Below are 20,635 nucleotides of genomic sequence, written 5' to 3' on the forward strand. Positions count from 1 at the left end.
AGAAAGCCAAGAATCTGCTGGCATATAATGAAAAGTACATTATTATTTTATTTAACAGGGATTGGCAGAGACTTGAGAACAATAGCTGGGGAGGAGAAGGCTCTGTAATGGGATTGCGCTGTCACGTGGGCTGCCCCCTGTTTCAAGCCAGTGCAGGAATCTCACTGCATGTGAATCTGGTGTGCGCCCCTCTTGTATGTAGTGTTTGTCCTGGAAGTCCCAGATCTCCAGGTCTAGTAAAGCAGTGGAGTGCTGTATTTTTCTGAGAATAGCTTCATCTCCTTCTGCTCTGCAATTTTAGGCACAGAACGCCTGTTAAATAGGCCTCTCCGTTCAGTGAAATTGCCTGGCTTTGTCATGCAAAGAAATTAAATTGAGAAAATCCATTTGCTGTTGGCTGTGAACCTGAAAAGCAAGGCGCTTTAATTCCGTAGTGGGGAAGTCCTGCCTCAGTACGATCTCACGCGAGCAAATTCTCAGGCAGGATTACCGTAGTGCATGCTAAGTTTTTACTCTCGTCCTACTTTTGCAGCAGTTTCTGAATCCTGATCTTCCCCTCTTATTTAACCACCTTCACATGTCTGTGATGCTCTGTCTCTAGAGCTTTAAATTGATGCAGGGGTGCAGCCTCTCTAAGCTGATTTGAAGAGAACTGTAAGGTAATGGTGTTGTATGCCAGTTGTACCCCTCCTGAGCTATGCAGTGATCAGGAGATGATCCATTACTGTAGCTGTCTGTGCTAGATTACTAAAGTAGCTGCAGATTTTATAGAAAACCTGTTCTTTAAGAGCTTGATTGCACTCCCATTGAAACTTAGACTTCTTAGTGATTTTTGTTAGAAATGAGGCTCAAAATACCGTCCTTTGTTAGAAAGCTGGGGTGGGTGGTATCTATTAATAAAGAGCAATACCAGCCTGAAGGAGGGCTTGAGGTAGTGAAGTTCTGCTCTTCTGGCTGCGCCTCGAGTGCAGAAATTCAGATCAACTTCATTTCAGCACCTAGTGATTTGTGTCCCCGTGTGCTGGTCGTGGGGCTTCCCGCTGTGGCCATTCTTCCAGCGGAGGTAATAAAGTCACAGAGTAATACCTCCTGGCTCCGTGGTCACCGTCACTTTGGAAACGTGTTGGAAACTGCAGTTTGAAAACGCGTTGCTGCTTAGAAAAGCATTCTGCTTCCTCAGAGAGCACACTGCCTACCAAGGAAAAAATGCTTGCTAGTTTTTAAATCCTGTAGTAGCACGAAGGGATCCGTTTGGCTTGAGAGAGGACGTGGCAGGTTGGTGGCCCCGACCCCGCTGAAGAAACCAGGGTCTTGCTGGGCACGGTGGGAAGGCTTAAAAGGGCTGGTTTCACCCCAAGAAGATAGGTTCTCAGGTTACTCCTCTTGAGTTCGTGGAGTGAAGCTCCCTGAGGGTCGGCTGAGTGGCAGTGCCATGCTCCTGTTGCTTTTCCTCCAAAAGAGCCCACGTGTTCGGGGCAGCCGAGGCTCGTGGCCCCACAGCCTTTGAGCTGCCTTTGAGGCAGCCCAAACACAACGCGGCTGTCTGGGGGGACTGATGAATGCTTGCCCGAGGATTAGGTGGGAACTTCGTTAGTGTAAGCCTGGCTTAAACCTCGATTTCATTCAGATAGCTTTCTGAGAAGGCTGAGAGCTGGAGTGCGCTGAAAAGCACTGCATGGCTTCGACGTTCCCCTTGGTGCTGTGAAGCTGCTCGTGAGGCTTCTTGCTGCTCCGCCCGGTCATGTCTGGGGAGGGACGGCCAGCACAGCTGTCACTTCGCCACTGGTCCTTGCATGGATACGTTGCTGCTTTCAGACCCGCATTGGGAACAGTTAGCGAAGTAAGGGTTGCTGCGTGAGGTTATTTTGAACAGTTCTGGCCGTTTTAATAGCTGAGTGCTCATCCACTGCCTGTGAGCATAGACTTCTGCACGGGTGCTGTCGTGACCTGGTTTTGCGGGTCAGCCCTCTGTTTTTCTGTCCTCCCTTGTTCCCCTACCCCAGGTTGCTTTTCTGTAACATCACGCGGTCCAGCCAGGTTTGCCGGAGTTTGGCTCCTTGCAAACTTTGTTTCTGCTTTAGAAATGATTTCTAGTGAAAGATCCACCACTCGAGGTCAGCCAAGGATATGCAGCCTAGCGGAGCTTGGCATCTTACACGTTGCAGTCCCAAGGAGGTGGTGTGGTGTGGTCACAGAGATTTTGTATCCTGAAGTTCCCCAGCAAGACCCTTCTTCCTTGTGGCCCCTGTGCTACACAAAGAAACTCAGCCTTGAGATCCCGTGTTCCTTTGGAAACTCGGCTTGCTAAAACCAGACCAACTTTTTGTTCAAGCTGGGAGTAATAAATTCTCAGTGCTCTGGAAAACATGGCTAGTCGTTATCCTCAGTCGCATGTGTCGGTTAGCACAGCTAGTTGTTGCCACATGTTGCATATTCTGGAGCTGCAGTGCATCTGGAGTTCACTTGCTTCATCACTTCTGATTTACAAGTGTTGCACAGTAAGAGGGTGGGAGGCTTGGGCCGGCGGAGGCACACAAAGGTCAGCAAGTAAGGAAACGGGCATTTAATTCTGCTTTCATTTCAGTCATCTGTTGGAATGAAGGCAGGACTGCGCTGTGGGCAGCTGCGTCATCATCCATGGACTTGGAGCCTGTTTTGGTTCGCGGGGAGATGCTTAAGGCTGTGTCAGGGGGATGGAAGTGTGTCTGAGTGCTCTGTTGCACCTTCCTCTTTAAAGCGAAAGGTCACAGTTCGTTTCTGTTGGAAATAGCTGGGTTGTGTTTTTTCCAAATGCAAGAGTGATCCAGAGACTTGGCATCAGACCCCCGTTACATAGTTTTGTCAGCTGTCGGTGATTCTAACTTCCTGGAGCATTTTAGATATGCTTTTTAAATTGGCATGAAAAAGCTGATAGCATTGCTTAGTATGTTATTTTTTTTCTCCCTCTGGAAAGAAATTTCCTATTCAACGCTTAACATACACCACAAAATCCTTGAGCCCTTTACTTGTCCTGGTGAAAGTAGCTGCGTTGCTCCAGGTGGGATCTTTGCTGTGTGTGTGTGTGTGCGTGCATTCCCTCCTCTTGCTCCAGACTCCCCAAAATCAGTCCTGTAGCTTCGCTAGCTCAGCTCCTGCTCCATAGAGTAGCTGGCAGACACACTGAGAGCTGTGTAGTAATGCTTGCTTCGTATTTTTTTCTCTTCCACTCTCGTTATATTTTTACTTTCTTTTCTTCTTTGTGATGTGACATTTTCAGCTGATGTATTGAAAGCAAACCCTTCTAATTTTGGAGTCCAGATCACAAGAGTGAGTTTCTTTCTACTAGTGTCTATAGCTGTATTTTTTGTGTGTCCTCCCCTCTGATTTTGGTAAAGCCCAACCACATTTAGTAAATATGACTAGGTAAGAGAATCCTCTGTCTTGTAAAATCTTCCCCTTTTTCACAAAGCAATGTTCTCTTTACATTGGGCCGATTAAATTTCTTCAATTTGCTCTTTGGGTTAGTTTTCAGATCTACTCTTTTGTGTGTACCAGTATGTGACTTTGCTCCATTAAAGGGGCGCAGAGTCAGCAAGCCAGAAGGATATATTCAGAATTCACCAGTGATTCGCATGCCTTACACAATGATTTTTCTGAAGCGACTACTGCTTCGAGTGCCATTAGTCTTTCAGGCCCTTCATGAAATGCCTGAAAATCACGGATCTTCTTCAGAAGCTGGATACGTGATGGCTTCTGAAATTGGGCCTCTTGAAAGAGTTTCAAATTGTGCATCAAAGCGAAAAGATAAAGGTATTTGAATCCCTTAGGATGGTATAGGTCTTTCTTTGCAGCTTTCTTTAACTTCTGTATAGCACTCTAAAAAATGGCTTTTATGAATTTTCACATGTATTCAAAAGAAAAACAGCAGCCCCTTTTCCTAGAGCATTATGACAAGGACCTTCAAAAATTTTCCAAAGACTATGATGTTCACTTGCTATTAGAATTGTATATCTAGAAATCCTCAGTGACATGACGATGTTTGAAATTCCTTGGGTTTAGGTTTGCTTCCTGATATGATAAGGTTTCTGGGGAACTTAGCGTTTCTGCCCTCAAAAGTATTAAACCCAAAAAGACCTCACTGCATTCTAGAGTGTTTTGTTTCTTGAGAGGCTGTCTCAGAACTGCTGTCAGGAAAGCAAGTAACTGTTTGTGGTGTATGTTGTATTATTTATTTGCTTACTGGAATCATTTGCATGGGATTTTTGGCACCTTCTCCAATGTAATTTGTACATTGCTTTTGTAAGATATAATACCCAGGTAACTCTTGCACTAGCTAATCCCTTTCTGTTCTCTCGCCTTTGCTATTAAGACTTCTGTCATGCACTGTTTGTGATGTACATTTGCACCCTGCAAGAGCAGCAGAGTAAACAGTCTTCTTTTTCCCTTCCAGAATTTGCTTGTTGCTTTGAAATCAGCTTTACTGTACGTGCTAAAGAAAACCAGTAGCATTGACTGGAAATGCATACACAGACTCGAAGTCAGGGCCAAAAGTGTTCAACAGTTGTCTTTCCATTTAGCTGCTGGGAGGAAGGCAGCGTGCTCCATTTGTTTTGTTGAGCTGAGGTGCTGCTACTCTATCCTAGTGCAATGAATGTTACTGGGGAGGGGCTTCACAGCATACCGCCCAGGGCTACAGCAAAGAGACTCTTTGGGACACTTACCACAACCACGTTTATCTAATCCGTCCCTGCTTTCTTTTGCCTCAGAGGTTGAAAGATCTCAAGCAAAGGGAGTTTGCTCGCAACGTCTCCTCGAGATCGCGTAAAGATGAAAGGAAGCAGGAGAAAGCCCTCCGACGTCTTCATGAACTGGCTGAACAGAGAAGGCAGCCTGAATGGTGAGCATGGGGGATCCCTGAGCACCCCTGGAGCATGTGAGCAAGCAGGAGTGCTGCTTGGGACTGCATGAATTTTGAGGGAAAAGCTTCATGCTTAAGTTTGGCCTCATGCTGTGTTTTGTAGAAGAGGATTCACTGAACCGGTATTCCAGAGCGTTCCCAAATTGCTTTATCCAGCAATAATTTTCTTTCATTATTTGATAATGCTAAAAATTTCAAACGGGTGTATAATGCTATTTTAATGCATATCTGTGGTTGCAAGCATACTTGAAATGGGCAAAAGGTTTTAGATGAGGTATGAAACTGCCTGCAGAGGTATACAAATGGCCATCAGCTGTTTTCTCTGTCTTACCTTGTTCATACAGCGCTCCTGGAAGCGGACCCATGTTCAGAACCACCACCGTGGCTGTGGATGAGGAAGGTGGAGATGATGACGATTCTGCAGCCAACAGCGGTTCCTTTGTCCAGACAATGTCTGGCCAAGCTTCAGAGATGACAATGGACAGAGGTTTCCTTAACACCGGACAAGTTGGTGGCACCTTTATGCCAGGCCAAATGCCCCTCCAGTCAGCACAAGCAATCAGTTTTGGCATTAAGAGCGCTTTGGGAACTCCACTGCAAAAGATAGGTGTGTCATTTTCATTTGCCAAGAAGACTCCGGTGAAGCTTGAGACCATCGCTTCTGTTTTCAAGGACCACGTGGAAGAATCGAGTTCTGCAGATGGAGGAAAAGCTGATGAGAGAGGGTCCTCAGATGCAGGAAGTCTGCAGAAGTCTGGTGAGGGTGAAAGCACAAATAATTCTGATGGCAAGACGGATGAAGATGACCAGCATGACAAAGATAGCGGCTCTCTGGCCACTACGTTATCTAAACTAAAAAAGATGAGACGAGAAGATGGACCAATGGCAGTTGAACCAGAATACTATCATTATATTCCCCCAGCCCACTGCAAAGTAAAGCCTAATTTTCAATTCCTGCTTTTTATGAAGTCTACAGAACAAATGGAAGCTGAAAATGTGAATAAAAAAAACACACATGAAGTCAAAAAGGGTAATTCTCCAAAACCCAAACCCGGCAAGCATGCAGAGAAGGCTGCTGAGAGCACAGTGCAGCAGAAGGAACAGAGTACTACTGAAACTACTGCTCAGCAGAGCAAAACAGAGCTAAAAGAAGTCCCAGAAAATGCAAGTATGCAGGAGGGCAAGCATCTTACAGAGAGCAATCTCCCAGAGCCAGACACTACTAAGGAAGTCACTCAGCCTGTCGCAAGCAGTAAAGATGGCACTGAAGGACCAAAACATCCAACAGGACCTTTTTTTCCAGTTCTGAGTAAAGATGAGAGCACTACTCTCCAGTGGCCTTCAGAGCTGCTCATATTTACCAAAGCAGAACCTTCTGTTTCATACAGTTGTAATCCCCTGTATTTTGATTTCAAGCTGTCTCGCAACAAAGATGCTAAAGGCAAAGGGGCAGAGAAATCCAAGGATCCGGGAGGCCTTTGTAAAGAAAATGTTCAGACTCCAGAATCTGGAGAGATGAGCAAACCCAAGGAGGCAGAAAGCATAGCTAACAGTTCTGCTGGGAAAATGGAAAGTAAATCTCTGTCTGCCTGTGGCTTCCAGAGCAAGCAGGAGTCTAACTTGGCAAACATGAGTAAGGTAGAGGGAGATGACAGTAGTAAAAATGTAACTGGTAAGAATAAATCTGGAAAATCCCATAAACATAAAAAGAAAAAGAAGCACAAAAAGTCCAGCAAACACAAACGTAAACACAAGGAAGAACCTGACGAGAAGAGCCGAAAAACTGACCTGGGGGAAGAGAAACCCAAGAAACGGAAAAAACACAGACACAAAAAACTCAAATCTTCTCTTTCTACTGAATCGGAACGGGCACTGAAAACTGAGCTGTCTGAAGACTGTAGCCATTTCCAGAAGAAAAAGCGGTGCTCTCAGGAGTTGCAGAGGAAGTCTCTGTCTGCTGAAGAGGGAAGTAGCTGTAAGAAAGAGGACAGTGGTAACTCCTGCCAAGACCATGGCAGCAAGAAACACAAGGCTGACCTGCAGCAGCTGCCGGCTGCCAGGAGGCGGTGTGCTGGCCCCTCTCTGGGCAGGTCCGGCCGCAGGAGCCGGCAGAGCAGCGGGGATTACGACAGCGACGAGGGCTCCCACAGGAAGCACTCCCGGCAGAAATCTCCCTCGCAGTACAGTGATGACTACGACTCCGGCAGCGACCACTCCAGGAGCCGCTCCAGGTCAGGGCGGAGGCACTCATCTCGACGGTCCTACTCCACCAGTTCCGATGCTTCTTCAGACCAGAGCAGGTACAGCCGCCGGAGGAGTTACTCGGATGACAGCTACAGCGACTACAGCGACCGGTCGAGGTGCCACTCAAAGAGGTCCCATGACTCGGAGGATGACTCTGACTACAACAGCTCAAATCACAGATCAAAGCGGCGCAAGTACTCCTCTTCTGAAGACGACTACAGCTCGAGTCGGAGCAGGTCAAGGAGTCGAAGCAGGAGCCGAACCCACCCTCGAGGAAGGTCAAGAACACGGAGTCGGGGCAGGACACGAAGCAGCAGCTGTAGCCGCAGTCGAAGCAAGAGGAGAAGCCGAAGCGTGACGGGTCGCAGCTGGAAACGAAGTCGTAGCTACAGCCGGGATTGCAGCCGCAGTACGAGAAGCCACTCGCAGAGGTCGCTCTCGCGAAAGGGCTCTCGAGGCCATGAGAGCCCTGAAGAGAGGCGGTCAGGGAGAAGAGACTTCATCAGGTCCAAAATCTATCGCTCGCAGTCTCCTCACTACTTCCGAACAAGCAGAAATGAAGGAGCTTTGAAGAAGGAGGACGGCAAAGGCGAGGATCTCAAAGGGTCTGGCTCTCTCTCCCAGAACAGCAGCAGCAGCTCTGGCACCGGGAGGGCCTCGGAAGGTGACTGCAGTCCAGAAGAGAGAAACTCTGTGACTGCGAAACTTCTCCTGGAAAAGATCCAGTCCAGGAAGGTTGAGAAGAAGCCCTGTGTTACTGATGAAATGCTAGCAGGGGCGAACAAGGTGGGCATAAAGCTCAAAGATCCTCCACAGGGCTACTTTGGCCCCAAGCTTCCTCCTTCATTAGGCAACAAACCAGTTCTCCCTTTAATTGGGAAATTGCCAACCATCCGAAAACCAAATGCAAAAAGATACGAAGAGTCTGGCTTAGAGAGGGGCGAAGAGCAAGAGCTGTCGGACTCTGAGGATGCTTCCCAAGGCGTGGAGGAGACTCAGCTGGCTGGCCAGTCTCTCCTGGAAGAAGTGGTGATGGTTATGCAGGACAAACCTCTGGATGAGCAGAAACGCGACGAACCTGCTGTGGAGATGCCGTCCATTCCCCTCGAAGCACCAGCGCTGCCCGAGTGCTTTAGTTCTGGGGACCTGGTCATGCAGCACAACTTCCTCTCGGACCCAAGCGATGGTGACGCCTTGGAACCCATGGACGGGGGCAGTCAGCCCGTCCCTGTGGAAGCCGGTATGATGCCCTTGGTCCCTGATGTGGAGCATTTTCCCGGCTATGTGCCTCAGAGCGGGGAGCCGAGCATCGAAGGAGATCGAGAAGGAGGAGAAGACTCCTCTCTGGCACCACTCGAGAGCCAGCCCATCACTTTTACACCCGAAGAGATGGAGAAGTACAGCAAACTGCAGCAGGCTGCTCAGCAGCACATCCAGCAGCAGCTCCTCGCAAAGCAGGTCAAGGCCTTTCCTGCCTCCACCGCGCTGGCGCCAGCAGCGCCTGCCCTGCAGCCCATCCACATCCAGCAGCCGGCGGCGGCATCCGCGACCTCCATCACCACCGTGCAGCACGCCATCCTGCAGCACCACGCCGCTGCGGCTGCCGCCGCCATCGGCATCCACCCCCACCCCCATCCCCAGCCTCTTGCTCAGGTTCATCATATACCCCAGCCCCACTTGACGCCCATCTCGTTATCCCACCTGACCCACTCGATTATTCCAGGGCACCCCGCTACGTTTCTAGCCAGCCACCCCATCCACATCATTCCGGCATCAGCCATCCATCCGGGCCCCTTTACTTTTCACCCGGTTCCTCACGCTCTTTACCCGACCCTTCTTGCCCCAAGACCTGCCGCTGCTGCGGCCGCTACAGCGTTACATCTTCACCCCTTGCTGCACCCCATTTTCTCAGGTCAGGACTTGCAGCACCCCCCGAGTCACGGCACATGAAGGACGAGCGAAGTAACCTTGGAGGAAGGAGAATATTTTGCATTTTGGGAAGGGGTTGAAGCTGATCTAGCTGGCAGGTGAGGCCTGAGAATTTCCTTTCACTCTTTAGCAGCCAAAGAAGCCAGGCGTGGCTGGAGGGCTGGGTAGCAGCGGGCGGCAGGTCAGTCCGCAAGCGTTGTGTGCAGCCACTGCCAGGGGCTGTCGCGGCCCCGCCGCCACCGTGTTCATTGCAGCGCTCTGCCGGAGGAGTCTTCTCGAGCGCAGACAGGCGAGGCACTCGGAAAGGCTTTTTTCCCTGGATTCTTACACTTAGTCATCCTCCTGCCGCTGTGTATGTGATAAGTGATATTTCGTGCACACTAATAGGTCTCTAAAATCCTTTTAATGAGGTCATCTAATTAAAATAGTCAGCATGATTGAATCCTGCTTGTAATCAGCGATGAAACACTCAGTAACTGACAGCTGTAGATCCTGGCAAGGAGACTGATGGAAGGGCAGCACCCCTCTTGTTTTGTCTGGGCCAGTACCAGTTTTCAGGCATTGCAGGAGATTTCCTGGCATCCTACTGCTGCGTACTTAGGTTTCTTTTTTCTTAGTGTAAGCAGCAAAGGTGGAAATAAGATCTAATTTTGAAGCAGAAGCGAACAGAGGAGCTGCGTGTGTGCTCCGAGCTCTGACCCTTCTCCATCCTGCATTAACATTCTCCTGTGTGAGGACTGCACCTTGACACCTTCTGTACATTGTGAACTGGAGAGAGGTTCTCAGATTGGTAGTTTGTGATTTCAATCTAGGCTTTGACCACTCTTCTCCTGAGAAAGAAAGGAAAAAATAATCTGCTCTGACTTCCATCTTTAGAGGTGTTGCAAAAGAGGCTCTCAGCTGAGAGAGAAGAAAAATCCCTTTAGGAATTGAAGCAATACAGAGGACTGGGGAGAGTGATGGGAGTATGTAAAGTGTATTCTTTCCTCTGTAATACTGATGGTTTCCTTATTAATTTATAGGATTTTTTTTAATGTAAAGAATTGCACTGAACTCTGTAAACAAAGATGCTGCTTTTTGTAGTTCATATAAAAAGGTTACATTTGTAGTATACCGCAATAATATTTTTTACAGCCAGTTCTTTTAGTGGTACTTGTTCTGGTGGCTTTTGTGTAAATATGTTTGCCGTAGGTGAAATAAGACACTTGTAAAGGTTCAACTTTATAGTTTCAGCTAGATGCAAAACGAACTAAGCATGTATATTTTATCAAGCTCATGTATTTTTGAAGTTTTTATGTACTATAAGATGTAAAAAGAAAAAAAAAAACAAAAAAAATCCACCTTCATTTAGCGTTTTGCAGAAGAAAAACGTGCGACTCGGAATACATGAGGTGCGTGGATGACACCGGTGACTCTAACAGCTAATGAACGGCGCCGCGTGGAAGGTGCTGGCTTTGGGAACGGTGTACTCGGGGAAGCAGCGGGGGCTTGCTGCATGCTCCTGGTCTTTACTAAGCAGCTACTTATAGGAATTGACACTGGAGGCTGTCTCAGGAGTGTCAGGAATTTGGGTTGTCTCCCACAGAGTGCAGAATTCCCCCCCCCCTTTTTTTCTTACCCCCCAGGTTTGTACCGGGTGTGCAATCCGTACCGTCTTCTGCTGACAGAAGAACCTTTCAACCACCTCCGTTCGCCACTGTACGCACAGGGCCAGGTGCTTTGGTTTGTGACTAATCTGTCGTGCCCACACCTCTCCGGTGGGGCGTGAGGGATTTCTGTTCCTTCCTGCATCACTCCCTGGCGCTGGGTAACACCAACCACGGGGGCTCTGAGGCCAACACGAAGCGCTGCTGGCCCCGGGACCTGGGTTGGGTATTTTGGGTTTGGGTTCTCCTGGTGTTAGTGCAGGTTTGGGGCACGCCTGTGAACCGGTTCCACTTCCAGGCCCTGCCCCCGTGGTTGGTTTTGGCGGCCCGGTTTCGGAGCAGGCGGCAGCGGGTGCCGCTCGGTGCCGCTCCTTCCTTCCCTCCTCTCCAGAAGCACAGAACTGAGACCCAGGGGCAGACCGAAAGGATCGAAAACTCTGAGCTTCCTCGTTATTTAAACAAGAGCCTTTGCGTTTGGACAGGTTGGACTGAATCACAACGGTCAGAAAAGGGACTCAATTTCTCTGTAAATAATTAACAGAATACAGTATTAATGTTTCAGTGCTGAGCTTCATTAGCTTCTAGATTCAATATGCGTGTTCTGGCACCCTTCACACTGCAGTCAGGGTTTTTTGTTTTTTTGTTTTTGACTTTCGGAATAGTGCTAAAAATAATTAACCTATCATTACTTAACGAGCATAAACAGACTGTATTTAACTTTGTCACATAAGATATATATAAATATATATATATATGCTGTAAAATGAGGGGAAAAAAACCTTTCTAATAAACCAATGATTTGTGGAAAAACGTGTGAAATGTCCTGAAGCTGCTGCTCACAGTGTAGCACGGGGCTGTTGTTGTGCAATGCCAGCGTTAGCTGCTTGCTTCATCTTCCCCTGGAGCAAAGCTCGTGCTGCTGGGACACCCTGGGTAGGGTACGGTGAGCCTGGCTGCAAGCGTGTGCTCCTGCTGTGCTTGGGTTCTGCCTGCCTAGCGCTGCTCCAAGGCCGTTATTTTGGATTGGAGCCCCCAACCCCCCAAGTGCTCCACGCTCCCCTTCTGCTGTGAGCCACCCCCCTGCTCCCAGCGGGGCAGGGATGGGACTGGGGTTTGTGCTTTTGGGGCTGGAGTGGCAGCTTGCCTCGGGCCCGTCTTTGTGCTGGGGGCTCTGTGCCGTACTCACCACTCGGTGCGCTGGTGGCAGAGCACAAAGACCAGCCCTGGGGCTTGCTGCTTTTGTGGCTCTGCCCTGGCTTTGCAAGCCCGAGTGTCAGAAACTTGCTAGGTCCTGATTCGGCTGAAGAGAAGAGAGGGGTGCTCCCCTTTCCCCTGCCCCAAGCCCCCGGTGTTGCTGGTGGTTGCAGCAGGGCTGCGAGCTGCCCTTGCCTTGTCCCTCCCTCCTTGCTTGCCCCTGGAGCTGGGGGCCTGGACGAACGACAGCACCCAAATGTTGCAAGAAAGGGGAAATTAAGCACTTTGGGGGAGAGAACTGCAGTTGCCTTGGAGCAATCCTGCGGGGCTTTCTCCTGGCTCTGGGTGCTGACTGCAGCCGGCCTGGGCAGCATCCCCCGGTGTGGAGCAGCCTCCGTTGGGGGCCAGGGGAGACCAGGTGGGTTAAAGCAGTGAAAATCCCACAGCTGCTGGCTGGAGCTGCACAGAGCCCCCATCGTGGCTCCCTCTGGCACCATCCCCGGGAGCCCTCTCCCTGGAAAAATCCGGGCTGCGCTTCCCTCCTGGGGCGGCACGGGGACATTTTGGGTGCTGGGCAAGGGGAGATGCTTTGCTGGCATCTGTGTCCCCTGCTCCATCTCTGCTCCATCCGGCTGTGGAGGCGTTAAGTGTGGGGCCGAGGGGGCTCGGGGCCGAAGGATGTGGGCGCTGCGCTTCCTCCGCAGCCGCCTGAGCCCCGAGATAGCGAGGACGGGCAGATGCCGCTGTCCCAAAGGAGGGCCAGCCCCGTCCCAACTGCCCAGCTGCGGGGTGGCCCTTCCTGCTGCGTCCCCCCAGATAAGAACAGGGATGGGGAATTCCAGATAGGGAAGCTCTGGGCTGCACCAGGCACATTTTGGGGCGAGCCAAGGAGGCGATGGGTGCTGCCTGCTGCGCTCCTGCCCCGCTGGGGGCCCTGCTGCTGCTCTGGGGGCTGTGCTGGGCCTCTGGCCCGGAGCTGCTCCACCCCCAGCCCACGGTGTACGAGGGGCCCCCTGGCAGCTACTTCGGCTTCTCCCTGGATTTCTACGTGACCAAGGACAGGTAGGGAGAGGGTATGGAGCTGGGCATGGACCCTGCTAGCCCCTGAGCCCTGACACCCGCTCCTCTGTGTGCCCCAGGACGAGCGTGGCGGTGGGGGCTCCCCGCGCCAACACCTCGCAGCCCGGAGTGGTCGAGCCCGGCGCTGTCTTCCTCTGCTCCTGGCCGCCTGAAGACCCCCCGTGCGACCCCGTCCCCTTTGACACTGCGGGTGCGTGCACACCGCGGGACGATGCCGGGTGCTGCCACCACCGCGGGGCCCATCCTGGCATGCCCGTTCTTCCAGGGGATGAGACAGAGACCAGTAGCTCCATGAGGCTCCATGTCTACAAGTCCAACCAGTGGCTGGGGGCCTCCGTGACCAGCTGGCATGGCACACTGGTGGTGGGTGCACGTGCGGGCGGGCACCCGTGGGTGCTGGCGGGGCGGGCGCCCACCTGTCCCCGTCCCCAGGCCTGCGCCCCGCTGCAGCACTGGAACGCCATCCAGGAGGACCTCGAGGCTTTCCGCACCCCAGTGGGTGCCTGCTTCATGGGAGCCGCGGGGCTGCGCCGCTTCGTCTGGTACTCACCCTGCCGCAGCACCCAAATGGCCTCCGTCTACAAGGAGAACGAATACAGTGAGTGCGGGCAGGGGGCGGCGGGGGCCCCCCCGGCCGGCCTGACGCCGCCCTGTGCCCGCAGTCCTTGACCAGCGCTACTGCGAGTTGGGCTTCAGCGCGGCTGTCACCTCGGTGAGACGGGGAGCCCAGGGCGCCACCGGGATGGTACCGGGGATGCTCGTGGGGATGTGCCCAGGGATGCTCCCAAGGATGCTCCTGGGGGTGGTCCTGGGGGTGCTTGTGGGGACGCCTCTCAGAATGCTCTCGGGGGATGCTCCTGGGACACAGGAGGCTGTGAGCAGGATGGAGCCCCTGTGCGGGGGGGTGTAGGGATGCTGGGCTGGGGGTGTCCCAGGGGGGTGCTGAAGCTGGCTCTTCCCACAGGATGGCATGCTGGCGCTGGGTGCCCCCGGCGGGTACTACTTCAAGGGTGAGTGCTGCCTGTCCGGGGGTACACCTGCCCCAGCACCCCTGGGTGGGCACGGCGGGATGGGGACACCCCTATAGGTGCCACCTGCTGTGTTTGGGGGCTGGGGAGCAGAGTGACGCCCCCATCACTGGTGTCCCCAGGGCTTCTCTATTTGGGCAACTTGGATTCCATCCTTGCCCGCTTCCATGGCAAGTCCCTGGTTTGGATAGAGGGCCCCAGCCGCCCCACGGTAGAGCAGACATCTGTGGACTACGAGGACGCGTACCGGGGTAAGCAGTGGGTGGGGACAGCCCTGCCCGACTCATCCTGGAGACGGTGGGATCACCGGTGCCCATCTCCCCGCAGGGTACTCGGTGGCCGTGGGCGAGTTCGACGGCAATCCCAAAACCAAAGGTAAGGCAGGGCCACCGGCACTGGGGTTCTGTGCACCCTGTGCTCGGGGTGCCCTCTGCTGCTTTGGGACACGGGTCCAGCTCCAGAGCCCTGTCCATCCCCATGTCCCTGCCTGTGCCAGGGGTCTCTCCATGGCGGGGGCACTCAGGGTTCTTCCCCCTGCAGAGTACGTGGTGGGGGTCCCCAACAAAAGCAACACGACAGGCGAGGTGAGCAGTGCTGGTGCCCAGCTGCATGGGGACAGGGATGTCCTGCGGTGGGGCACTGGGCACCCGGGGGGACACCAGGGATGGGGACAGCGATGGGGCCTGATGCTGCTCTGAGCAGGTGGAGATCTTCAGTGAGGGGATGAGCCTGCGCCGGATGCAGGGCATCGCCAGCGAGCAGGTACCCCCACTGCACCACCACCCTATAGCACCTGCTGCACCCTGCTGCATGGCACCACCACCCTATAGCTGCACCCGGCTCCATTGCACCATCACCCCATCACCTGCCCTACTTGCTCCCCTCACCCCAAAGCCTCCATCTGCCCCCAGTAACACCCCTGAACCACCCACCCCATAGCACCCCATGCTCCCCGCTCTGCCCTACTGGTCAGGGGGTCACCTGCACCCCACAACCCAGGTACCATCCCCTCCCACCCCTTTCCCAGGTGGCTTCGTACTTCGGGCACACGGTGGCCGTGGCCGACATCAACGGGGATGGGTGAGGCCCCTGTGGGCGCAACACCCCCGGGTGCCACCCAACCATTGGGGGTGAGGTGGGGAGGAGGGGGGGGACATACGGGGCTGCATCCTGACCTGGTGCTGGGTGCAGGCGGGACGACATTCTGGTGGGCGCCCCGCTCTACATGGAGCGGCGTCCCGAGGGCAAGCTCTCCGAGGTTGGCCGCCTCTACCTGTACCTGCAGCGGGGGCAGTGGTCCTTCGCCAAGCCCCCCCAGACCCTGACGGGCACCCACCCCTACGGCCGCTTCGCCTCCGCCATCGCCAGCCTGGGGGACCTGGACAAGGACGGCTACGGCGGTAAGCGCGGGGTGGTGGCAGGGGACAGGTGTGGTGGCGGGGGGGGGACACACGTGTGCCACCCCTGGTGCCCGCCTTGATGCTGGGGGCACTGAGGCAGGAGCACCCGCTCTGTCCCAGTGCTCCCGGTGCCACCCTGCACCCCCCTTCCAGTGCCACCTCGGTGCCACCCCACCCTTGTCTGCCATCCTGCAGCCCCCTGGCCCCCACCCCACAACACCCCAACACTCCCTGCACCCGGTGGCACCCGGTGGCTGCTTACGCCCCCTGCATCCACAGATGTGGCGGTGGGCGCCCCGTTTGGGGGTGACAGCGGCAGTGGGCAGGTCCTCATCTTCCGCGGGCAGAGGGAAGGGCTCGAGCCAGTGCCCACCCAGCGCCTCGACAGCCCCTTCCCTGGCCCCGCTGCCTTCGGCTTCGCCCTGCGCGGTGCCACGGACTTGGACGGCAACGGCTACATGGGTACGGCGTCACCGCGTGTCCCCCGCGTGCCACCGTGGTGCCACCCACCCTGCCACCGACAGCCCGCTTGTGCCCACAGATCTGCTGGTTGGGGCTTTTGGGGCCGCCAAGGTGGCCGTGTACCGGTGAGTCCCCAGTGCGGGGCTGGGTGCTGCTGGCTCTGTCCCTTGACACCTGAGCTCTGCTGTCACCGGCGCCGCAGGGGACAGCCCGTGGTGGTGGCCCGGGCACAGCTGAGCGTCCCCAGTGGGCTGAACCCTGAGAAGATGGCGTGTGTCATGCCCGATTCCGACACCCACGTCAGCTGGTGAGCAGCATGGTGGGGACACCGCCAGTGGGGACACCACCATGAGGGACACCGCCATGGCGACAGGTCTCTGAGCACCCATGGGTGCTGTCGCCTTGCAGCTTCCCCGTGGTGCTGTGTGTCAGCGTGACGGGCCAGAACATCCCCCAGAGCATCCGTAAGTGCCCGGCACAGGGCTGGCATCCCCCTCCCCGGGGGTGGCACCGGGCACCTCCACGGTGTCACCGTCACCCGCTGTCACCTCCGCCAGGCCTTGATGCCGAGCTGCAGCTGGACCGGCTGAAGCCGAAGCTGTCCAGGAGGGTGCTCCTGCTGCAGGGCCACCAAGCATCCTGGCACCGGACGCTGGTGCTGGCCATGGGGACGTCCCCGCTCTGCCACAACCTCACCGCCTACCTGCGGGTATGGGGACGGTGCCACTGGGCTGGCACACGTGGGGAGGGGGACAGCGGCACCCTGGGCCAAGAGGGTTGGGGACCACCTGCCCCGTGCCTGGGGTGCCATCGCACGGTGGTGTCCCCAGGACAAGGCTGACTTCAAGGACAAGCTGAGCCCCATCGTCACCAGCCTCAGCCTGGCACTGGCCTCGTCACCGGTTGCCCAGGGGCTGGGGCTGGTGCTGTACGGGGACACCCTGGTGCAGGCGCAGGTAGGGCCCGGTGGGGACACCGCTGGGGACAGCCACCAGCAGCCCCCGGGGCGCGCACAGCCCCGGTGTCAGGCTGGGGCTGTGCTATGCTCTGGCCCCACGGCCCCCACCCTTTCCCTGTGTCTGTCTCTGGGACATGGCCCTGTCCTCAGCACCTCCCTGGGATGTCCCCACTGTCACCCCTGCTGTCCCCAGTGCCTCCCTGAGATGTCCTCCCTGTCCCCCTTGTGGTCGCCAGTCCCTGCCCAGGATGTGCCCTCTGTCCCTCCCACTGTCCCTGCTCCAACCTGAGGTTGTCCCCCCCTGTCCCCACCCTGTCCCCACTCCCTCCCTGGGATGCCCCCCCCTCCTTGTTCCCCCGCTGTCCCCGCTCCCTTCCTAGGACATACGCCATGCCCACCCCATTGTCCCCTCTCCCTCCCTGGGCTGTCCCCCTCTGTCCCCACTCCCTCCCCACCTCCCCCCGCCGCCGCCCCCACCTCCCCCTGCCCCGGCCCAGACCCACATCGTGCTGGAGGACTGCGGGGATGACAACGTCTGCGTCCCCGACCTCAGCCTCGCCGCCCACACGTGAGCACACGCCGGGCCACCATGGGGGGGGGGGGTTCAAGCCCCTGACCCCTGTCCCCCCCCCTACCCCGGTGCTGAGCCCTGCCGGGTCCCCAGGCCAGACACCCGCCTGCTGATCGGGGCCGAGAACGTGGTGTGCCTGCGCGCCCGTGCCACCAACGCGGGTGAAGGTGCCTTCGAGGCCGAGCTGCGGGTGCAGCTCCCAGAGGACACCTACTACCAGAAAGCCCTCAGTAACATCCAGGTGGGTGGCGGGGGGGGGACGGACAAGCCCTGCCCTTGGTGCAGGGGGGGCACCTGCAGCAGGGTCTGTGCCATGTCCCCGCCGTGTTGCTCCTCCCTGTGCCACCGCAGGGGCAGGAGAAGCTGAGCTGCATCCCCAGGAAGGAGAATGGGAGCCGCGTGGTGCTCTGCGAGTTGGGCAACCCCATGAAGGCAGGCGCCCAGGTGTGGGCTCTGGGTCACCCGCTGCCACCCACTGCCACCCACTGCCACCCACCCTCACTCACTGTCACCCTCCCTGCCCCGCAGATCACTGTGGACATGGAGCTGAGCGTGACCGGGCTGGAGGACGTGGGCGATGCCATCACCTTCCAGCTCCAGCTCAGGAGGTGACACTGTGGCCAGGCTGCTTGTGCCCATGCTCAGCGCATCCCCAAACCTTGGGGGGGGCAGTCGGGGGGGCAGTGTCACCCTGCCCACTCTCACCCCCGTGTCCCCGCAGCAAGAACAGCCCCACCAGCGCGGTGGTGACGGTGGCGGTGCCCGTGGAGGCGCAGGCGGCGATGGAGCTGCGAGGGTGAGGGTCTGTGGGACATGGCAGGGGGACACCGGGGTGCCGGGGGGGTGACACTGACCCCGCTAATGCCACCAGGAAATCCCTGCCCACCACCATGGTGCTGCCCACGAGCTGGCACGGGGCGGAGGGCAGCCGCCGGCTGGAGGACCACGGCATCCGCGTGGAGCACGTCTACCAGGTAGGGCGCAGCACCCAAGGGTGCCACCTGAGGCCACGTGTCACCCACTGCCACCTCACTGTCCTCCCCCAGCTCCACAATAAGGGCCCGGCCACCGTCACCAACGTCACCCTGCGCCTCGACGTCCCCACTGAGATCGATGGCCGCATCCTGTTCTACCTGCTGGAGCTGGGCACCGAGGGTGGCATCAGCTGCGCCCAGCCGCCCGACCTCAATGCCAAGCAGGTGGGACACAAGGGGGGGACAGCACCCATCTGGTGGGTGCTGGGGGGGCTGAGGGTGTCCCCTTCTCCTTCCAGCTGGAAATGCCCCAACCCACAGGCGTGGGACCCCGCAACGGCACCCACTGGCGGGAGCGCAGGGAGGCGGGCGAGCCGGTGGCCACGGCGCTGGAGAAGCCCATCCCCGTGGTGAGCGGGTGCTCCCTGTGGGACTGCAGCCCCGCAGGGGCCTTGGGGACAGCGTAGGGGCAGGGGTGACACCCGCTGTGCCCGCAGGACTGCGGCAATGCCACCTGTGTGGAGGTGACGTGCTGGGCGCCCAGCCTGGCCAAGGACCAGCGGGTGCTGGTGAGCGTCCGCGCCCTGCTCTGGATGGACACCTTGCAGCAGGTAGTGGCACCCGCGGGGGACAAGGACATGCTGGGGTGGCACCGTGCCCCCCTGGTGTCCCTGTGGAGCTGTGCCACGTCCCCATACATCCCAGGGACCTGTGGAATGCACCCATGGGGACACCAGGCGTGGGGACGCAGGTGCCCCTTTGGCTACTGGCACCTCTCTTGCTGTGTCCCCATGCGTCCCCGTGTGTCCCCCATGTCTGTCCCCAGCGGGAGCACCTCTTGAAGCAATTCCTCATCCAGTCACGGGGCTTCTTCAACACCTCGGCCATGCCCTACCGTGTCCGGCCCCATGCCCTGCCCACCGGCAAGGCCGAGGTACGGCTGTCACGGTCAAGGGGGGAGTGACGGCCAGTGCCAGCGGTGGCCCCGGTGGTGGCACCCCGCTGTCCCTCTGCAGGCTGCCACCGAGGTGATGCGCGCCAGCCCCGACGGCAAGCGGGAAGTGCCGGTGTGGTGGGTGGTGCTGGGCGTCCTCGCGGGGCTCCTGCTCCTCACCCTCCTCATCCTCCTCATGTGGAAGGTGAGCGTGTGTGTGTGGGGGGGGGGGCACACGTCACAGCGCTGCCGGGCACCCCTGGGGACAGCTGGGGAGGGTGGTGGCCCGGTGACACCCTGCCATTGCAGTGGGACCCCAATGGCAACAGAAGGGACCGGAGAAATGGGGAGCCCTGGGGAGGGGGCTGTGGGCGTGGGGTGGGGGCGATGCTGGGAGCGGGTCCCCGAGGGTGGGGGTGTCACCATGTCCCTCTTCCAGATTGGCTTTTTCAAGAGGACCCGGCCACCCATGGAGGAGGACACGCAGGAGCCGGGACAGGCCCAGGAGATGGGGGGCACCCAGAGCTAGGGGGGACCCCAGGGTCCCCTGCACCCTCTGCACCCCCACCCCACAGCCCTGGCCCTGCCCCGATGTCCTCAGCACCCATGGGTGCCCATGGTGCTTGTCACCCCCCCCCCCGCTGCCCCTGGACAATAAATCCTAGCACCCGTGGGGTGACGTGGGGTGCCACAGCGGCGTGGGGGGGACACGGGACACTCGGTGGGCATGCACGGGGACAGGGGGCGCCCAGCGGGTGCCGGGGTGCCCAAGGGTGGCGCGGATGGGTGTCACTGGGGGGTGCCGGGGTTGGGAGAGGGTTGGGATGCTGCTGCTGGGACTGGGGAGTGGTGCCGGTAACGGGGGTCGGGACCAGGGGCTGGTGCAGAACCGGGGTCGGTGCTGGGACCCGGGGAGTGGGACTAGGGGCCGGTGCCGGTAACGGGGTTCGGTGCCAGGACCAGGGGTTGGTGCCGGTACCAGGGGGCCGTGCCGGGACCGGGGCTCGCTGCCGGTCCTGGGGACCGGGACTAGGGGTCGGTGCCGGGACCGGGGGGTCGGTGCCAATAAAGGGGGGCCGGGACCGGGGATCGGGGCCGGGACCGGGGGTCGGTGCCGGGACCGGGGGTCGGTGGCGGTCCCGGGGTCCGGGACTAGGGCTCGGGGCAGTGCCGGGGGTCGCAGCCGGCCCCTCTCTGTTCAGCCCCGAGTCACCGCCGCCCTCCCGTGCCCGTCTCCCCCTCCCCATCTCCACCCGGTGCGGGCGGGCGGCGGTGCCCGGCGGCACCGGCAGGTGGAGCCCGGTCCCCGCGGCTGAGC

The 20,635-nt window shown here is 57.2% G+C and overlaps 2 protein-coding genes across 17 annotated transcripts in view; both read left to right on the forward strand.

Annotated features, from left to right (window-relative positions):
* GPATCH8 (G-patch domain containing 8) overlaps nucleotides 1-10,444 on the forward strand; it is a 55,017-nt gene extending 44,573 nt beyond the window's left edge. For all 6 annotated transcript variants that reach the window (XM_083808962.1, XM_083808964.1, XM_083808963.1 and 3 more), the window contains 2 exons: nucleotides 4,746-4,876; nucleotides 5,242-10,444. In XM_083808962.1, coding sequence (XP_083665088.1) covers nucleotides 4,746-4,876; nucleotides 5,242-9,091 — 3,981 coding nt within the window. In that variant the 3' untranslated portion in view covers nucleotides 9,092-10,444. The remainder of the gene's footprint in view (nucleotides 1-4,745; nucleotides 4,877-5,241) is intronic.
* Nucleotides 10,445-11,659: 1,215 nt separating this feature from the next.
* Nucleotides 11,660-20,366, forward strand: ITGA2B (integrin subunit alpha 2b). 11 transcript variants are annotated; one of them, XM_083808970.1, is made up of 30 exons: nucleotides 11,660-12,972; nucleotides 13,050-13,180; nucleotides 13,256-13,353; nucleotides 13,423-13,588; nucleotides 13,653-13,702; nucleotides 13,955-14,000; nucleotides 14,141-14,269; nucleotides 14,346-14,393; nucleotides 14,559-14,602; nucleotides 14,721-14,780; nucleotides 15,046-15,098; nucleotides 15,210-15,418; nucleotides 15,698-15,880; nucleotides 15,960-16,005; nucleotides 16,083-16,187; nucleotides 16,289-16,344; nucleotides 16,438-16,589; nucleotides 16,711-16,836; nucleotides 17,336-17,406; nucleotides 17,503-17,650; nucleotides 17,761-17,853; nucleotides 17,938-18,017; nucleotides 18,131-18,205; nucleotides 18,281-18,383; nucleotides 18,456-18,608; nucleotides 18,683-18,793; nucleotides 18,881-18,994; nucleotides 19,210-19,317; nucleotides 19,400-19,522; nucleotides 19,757-20,366. In XM_083808970.1, the coding sequence occupies exons 1-30, from the start codon at nucleotides 12,806-12,808 to the stop codon at nucleotides 19,844-19,846; spliced, it is 3,138 nt and encodes a 1,045-aa protein (XP_083665096.1). In that variant the 5' UTR covers nucleotides 11,660-12,805; the 3' UTR covers nucleotides 19,847-20,366. The 11 variants fall into 11 exon arrangements, with proteins under 11 accessions (XP_083665096.1, XP_083665104.1, XP_083665102.1 ...); XM_083808978.1 differs by having other exon boundaries at nucleotides 13,050-13,588; XM_083808976.1 differs by having other exon boundaries at nucleotides 13,050-13,588; nucleotides 16,289-16,589.
* The last annotated feature ends 269 nt before the right edge of the window (nucleotides 20,367-20,635 follow it).

The sequence above is a fragment of the Anser anser genome, assembly GCF_964211835.1.
Source record: "Anser anser genome assembly, chromosome: 23".
Lineage (NCBI taxonomy): Eukaryota > Metazoa > Chordata > Aves > Anseriformes > Anatidae > Anser > Anser anser.